General features: G+C 43.6%; 1 protein-coding gene across 2 annotated transcripts in view; it reads left to right on the top strand.

Moving 5' to 3' along the window:
* The first annotated feature begins 5,305 nt into the window (after window positions 1–5,305).
* The window catches only part of papola (poly(A) polymerase alpha), a 95,174-nt gene continuing 94,479 nt past the window's right edge, over window positions 5,306–6,000 (top strand). Inside the window, exon 1 of one of the 2 annotated variants that reach the window (XM_068038613.1) lies at window positions 5,306–5,590. In XM_068038613.1, coding sequence (XP_067894714.1) covers window positions 5,583–5,590 — 8 coding nt within the window. In that variant the 5' untranslated portion in view covers window positions 5,306–5,582. The remainder of the gene's footprint in view (window positions 5,591–6,000) is intronic. The other variant, XM_068038612.1, reaches the window with a different exon arrangement.

Here is a 6,000-nt window from a genome sequence, read left to right as displayed (position 1 = left end):
TGAGAGACCAAAAATCTGTCTATCCCAGCCTTAAATGTAGTCAATAATGGAGGATCCACAACCCTCTGGGTCGAGAATTCCAAAGTTTCACAAACCTTTGAGTGAAGTAATTTCTCCTCATCTCAGTCCTGATTGATTGGCCCCTTATCCTGAGACTGTGCCCCTGTTTTAGATTACTTGACCAGCGGAAACAATCTCTCAGTGTCTACCCTATCCAGCCCCTTCAGAATCTTGTATGTTTCAGTGAGATCGCTTCTCAGTCTTCTAAACTCCAGAGAATATAGGCTCAATTTACTCAGCCTCTCATCATAGGACAACACCCTCATCCCAGGGACCAATTTAGTGAACCTTTGCTGAACCACCTCCAATGCAAGTCTATCCTTCCTTAAATGTGGAAACCAAAACTGCACACAGTACTCCAGATGTGGTCTCACTCAAACCCTGTACAATTGTAGCAAGATTTCTTTATTTCCGTACTCCAATCCCCTTGCAATAATGGCCAATATGCCATTTGCCTTCCTAATTGCTTGCTGTACCTGCATGCTAACTTTCTACATTCCTTGTACAAGCACACCCAAGTCTCTTTGAACATTGACACTTACAAGTTTCACATCTTTTAAAAAATATTCTGTTTTTCTACTCTTATGACCAAAGTACAAAACTTCACACTTCCCTACATTATACTCCATCTGCCATCTTGTTGACCACTCAGTTAACCTGTCTATAACTCTTTGCAGCCTCTCTCTGGCCTCCCCACAGCTTACCTTTCCACCTACCTTTGTATCATCAGCAAGCTTAGATACATTACTCACTGTCTCTTCATCTAAGTCATTAATATAGATTGTAAATAGCTGAGGCTCCAGCACTGATCCTTGTGGCATTCCACTATTCACTGCCTGCTAACTTGAAAATGCTGCATGTATGCCCACTCTTTGCTTCCTGTCCATTAGCCAATCCTCTATCCATGCTAATATATCACCGCCAACTCCATGAGCTCTTATCTTGCCTATTAATATTTTATGTGGCACCTTATCGAATGCCTTTTAGAAATCCAAGTATACTACATCTACTGGTTCCCCTTTATCTACCCTACTAGTTACATCCTCAAAAAACTAGAATAAATTTGTCAAACAGGATCTCCCTTTAGTAAAAGCATGCTGACTTGTTCTAACCACACTTTTCTATATGCATTAAAACTCACTTAATAATCGATTCCGGCATTTTACCAACAATGATGTTAGGCTAACTGACCTGGAGTTCCCTGTTTTCTCTCTTTCCTTCTTTCTTGAAAACTAGTGTAACATTTGCCAACTTCCAATCTGATGGGACAGTTCCCAACCCTAAGGAATTTTGGAAAATCATAGCTAGTGTATCCACTGTCTCTGCAGCTATCTCTTTTAGAACCCTAGGGTGTAGGCCATCAGGTCCCGCAGCTTTGTCAGATTTTAGTCCCTTAAATTTCTCCAATAATTTTTTTCTGCTGATATTAATTTCCTTATTTTCCTCACTCTTTTTAGCCCCTAGGCTACTGTCTATTTCTAGTATGAAGGTAGATAGAAAATATTTGTTCAAGGCCTCTGCCATTTCCTCATTCCCCATGATAATTTCTCCTGTCTCTGCTTCTAAAGGACCAACATGTACTTTAGTTACTCTCTTTCTTTTGATATCACTATAAAAGCTCTTATAATCTGTTTTTATATTACTGGCTAGTTTATTCTCATTCTATCTTTTCCTTTTTTATCAACTTTTTGGTGACCCTTTGCTGGTTTCTAAAATACTCCCAATCCTCAGACTTGCCCCTCTTTTTCGCAACATTGTAAGCCTCTTCTTTTAATCTAATACTATCCTTAACTTCTTGAGTGAGCCATGGATGGGTCTTTCTTGCTGAGTTTTTGTTTTTCAATGGAATGTATTTTTGTTGAGCATTATGAATTGTTTCTTTGAAGGTTTCTCACAGTTCATTTACTGCTATACCTTTTAGTCTATTTACCCAATGTACCTTAGCCAGTTCTCCCCTCATACCAACATACTGGCTTTGATTAAGTTTAAGATTCTTGTTTGTGATTGGAATGCGTCACTTTCAAACTTAACATGGAATTCAATGGTATTATGATCACTATTTCCTAGTGGATCTTCTACCATGACATTACTAATTAACACTGCTTCATTACACAACACTAGATCGAAGATAACTTTATCCCTAGTTGGTTCCACAACGTATTGCTCCAAGAAACTGCCCCAAAAGCATTCTACAAACTTATCTTCTAGACCACTCTTGCCAATTTCATTGTCCCATTCTAAATGAAGATTAAAGTCCCCACAATTATCACATTGCCTTTGTTACAAGCTGCAATAATTTCTTGTTTAATGCTCTGTCCAACTTTATAACTACTGTTAGGGGTCTATCAACTAGTCCCACCAATGTTTTCTGATTCCTGCTATTACTAATATCCACCCATACTGATTCTATTCAAGATCTTCTGAGGCCAGATCCTTTCTCACTATTGTCCTTATGCCATCCTTTACTATCAGGGCTAACCCTCCTTTGCCATTTCCTCTGTCTTTCCAAATATTGTGTACCCTTGAATATTTATTTCCCAACCTAGATCACCATGTAACCATGTTTCTCTAATGGCGATTAGATCTAAGACATTTACCTCTATATGTGTCACTAGTTCATCTATCTTATTGCAGATGCTTTACACATTCAGATAAAGAACCTTTAAGTACATTTTTTTTACTTCTATTACCTTCAATGACCTGATTCTCTGATGTACAATTTTTGTTAAACTCTCTGTCCCATTCTGCTGGCCTTTCTTTCTGGATTTCTAAATCTTCCCTCTCCCGAGACCTACCCCCCCCCCCCCCCCCCCCCACTGTTAGTTGACTACCTCTAGCCCTATCTGCTGGTGCACTCTTAAGTTTGTACACTCTGTCCTTCCTGCTACACTCTGATTATCATTACTCTTATTGCTATCTTACACTCGTTCCTTCTCCTCTCTCTTTAAATTATCACATCTTCCCTCAGTTCGGCCCTTGCCCCACCATTTAGTTTAAAGCCTTCTCTACCACCCTAGTTGTACGACTCACCAGAACACTGGTCCCAGCATGGTACACAATAAATAGGAGGATATTGAGAGGGGCAGAAGAAGAGGGAGACCTTGCAGTACATGTCCACAGGTCCATGAAGGTGGCAGGACAGGTAGATAAAGTGGTGAAGAAGGCATTTGGAATGCTTTCCTTTATTGGCTGAGGTATAGAATACGAAAGCAAGGATGTAATATTGGAACTGTATAAAATGCTGGTTAGGCCACAGCTAGAGTATTGCGTACAGTTCTGGTCATCACATTATGGGAAGGACATAATTGCTGTGGAGAGAGTACAGAGCAGATTTACAAGGATGTTGCCAGGGCTTGAAAGTTGCAGCTATGGGGAAAGATTGGATAGTCTAGAGTTGATTTCCCTAGTACAGAGGCGGCTGAGGGGTGACTTAATTGAGGTGTACAAAATTATGACGGGCCATGCTAATATATCACCCCTAACCATGAGCCCTTATCTTGCCTATTAATCTTTTATGTGGCACCTTATCGAATGCAGGAAAACAGGAAGGATCTGTTTCCCCTAGCGGAGAGGTCAATTCCCAGGGGGCACAGATTTAAGGTGATTGGCAGAAGGATCAGAGGGGACATGAGGAATAACTTTTTCACCCAGAGGGTGGTGGATGTCTGGAATTCACTGCCAGGACTAGTGGTGGAGGCAGAAACCCTCAATTATTTTAAAAGGTACCTGGACATGCACCTGAAGTGCTGTAAGCTGCAAGGCTATGGACCAGGTGCTGGAAGGTGGGATTATATGGCGGCTAGTTTGTTCGGCCGGCACGGACACGAAGGGCTGAATGACCTCCTTCTGTGCCGTCCCAACGGTACAGCTCCCACTTTCCCCAGTACTGTTGCCAGTGCCCCATGAATTGAAACCCATTTCTCCCACACTAACCTTTGAACTACGCATTTAATTCTCTAATCTTATTTACCCTACACCAATTTTTTTTTCATTCATGGGATGTGGGCTTTGCTGGCCAGGCCAGCATTTATTGTCCATCCCTAATCGCCCTTGAGAAGGTGGTGGTGAGCTGCCTTTTTGAACCGCTGCAGTCCATTTGGGGTAGGTACACTGTTGGGAAAGAAATTCAAGGATTTTGACCTAGCAACAGTGAAGGAACTGTTCCAAGTCAGGATGGTGTGTGGCTTGGAGGGGAATTTGCAGGTGGAGGTGTTCCCATGCATCTGCTGCCCTTGTCCTCCCAGTTGGTAGAGGTCGCAGGTTTGGAAGGTGCTGTCTGAGGAGCCTTGGTGCATTGCTGCAGTGCATCTTGTAGATGGTACACACTGCTGCCACTGAGCGTCGGTGGTGGAGGGAGTGAATGTTTGCTCACGATTATTACCTTTCATGTTCTGCTACTTAGTTTAGCCCCTAGCTACTCATACTCCCTATGCAGAACCTCTTTCCTAGTCCTATCCCTTGGACTTAAGGGAGCGGAGTTGAGCGTAGAGAGTAATGATTTTAATAGGAACAAGGGCATCGAAGGTGGATGTGAAGGTGTGATTGAGCAGATTGGTACCTGGAGAAATGGCGTGGTGAACGGAGAATCAAGGGCTAGACAATTGATTATTTGAGAGGGCAGTTCGAAGTGAACTGGGGGGCGGGGGAGTTTTTCCGGGGGCAGAGACAGAAGGATGTAGGGTTTGGAGGGGGAAGCAGGATGTGGGTGGAGAGCAGTGCAAAGAAGTGATCAAAGATGGCCTTAGCTGAGATTGATATGAAGGGGCTAGCAAGGCCACGTGAGATGGCAAGCTCAAGCGGGTGGCTGTGAATATGGGTTGGGGAGCTTACATGGAGGGAAAGACTGAGGGAGGATAAGAGAGCAGTGAACTCAGAGGAGAGAGAACACCATGAATTGAGATGATGATTGAGACTTAATATGTTGCCCTATTTAAAGAGGCACAAGCAATAATTTTGAAATTACAATCAAAGTAAGAGGGGGGAAAACTTGTCAAACCAATACATTTGTATTTTGTATATTTCTCTGGGTGTGATTAGTTTAGCAACACAGCGCAGGCGCTAGACCCTTTCAATACCCGTTCCTTCCACTTTGCTGCGGGTGCTCCAGCACGCATGCGCATGAGTGAGAAACGCGCACGCCTCCTTCCCCCCGCGTGGCCGGGAGCGAGCGCGACGCACGGATGCGCACGTGTTTTATCTTGGCGTGCGTGCTGGGGTGGAGAGGTGATGTAAGGTGACGCTGCGTCGGGCACGTCGAGCCGGCTGGCGCTGGCTGCGGCGGGTTTGTTGTTTTTGTCCGTCTGTCGCCATGTTGGGACTGGGCGCTTTGTTATAAGAAGGAGGAGGGGTGGGGGGAGAGAAGGAAAAGACGGAGGAAATTTCAATAGAGGAAAGAAACGTAAAGGGAATTTAAAAAAGACCCAGGAAAACGATTAAAAATAAACCTCGGGCGCAAGATGAGAGTAAACCTCGGCGACCGTTAGGGAAGGGGGAGTGGAAGTGGAACGGGGCCGAGCCGAGCCATGCCATAGTAAGTACCATGAGGAGAGCCAGGGTTAGCGGCGAGAGAGGAAATCAAGAGGCCGGGCGGTTGGAATAACCCTGGTGAAAGGCCGCCTGCCTGCCGCCGCCTTCAGGCCTCTCAATCTACTCAGACCTTCTTGTGGAGCTCGGGTTTAATTTAAATTTATTGTAGAGTTGTAGCGGTCTGCGCCTCGTCTTACAATAATAAATGGTCATTTTGTTTTAATTGTATTTATCGTTTCTCTTTAGGCCTGTTGGGGGATGGAGGTTATAGAATTTTATTTTTTAAACATCGTTTTCAATCTATTAATGTGGTTTCAATATTTAAAAGGGTTTTGTCGTTTCTCTTGCCTGTTATAGGCGGTGTTTTGAATGGCTGGGTCGTAGTATTTGTAATCGGGCTTGTGAAGATTTTTT

The sequence above is a fragment of the Heterodontus francisci genome, chromosome 9, assembly GCF_036365525.1.
Source record: "Heterodontus francisci isolate sHetFra1 chromosome 9, sHetFra1.hap1, whole genome shotgun sequence".
Lineage (NCBI taxonomy): Eukaryota > Metazoa > Chordata > Chondrichthyes > Heterodontiformes > Heterodontidae > Heterodontus > Heterodontus francisci.
This window is presented reverse-complemented; position numbering and strand designations above follow the sequence as displayed.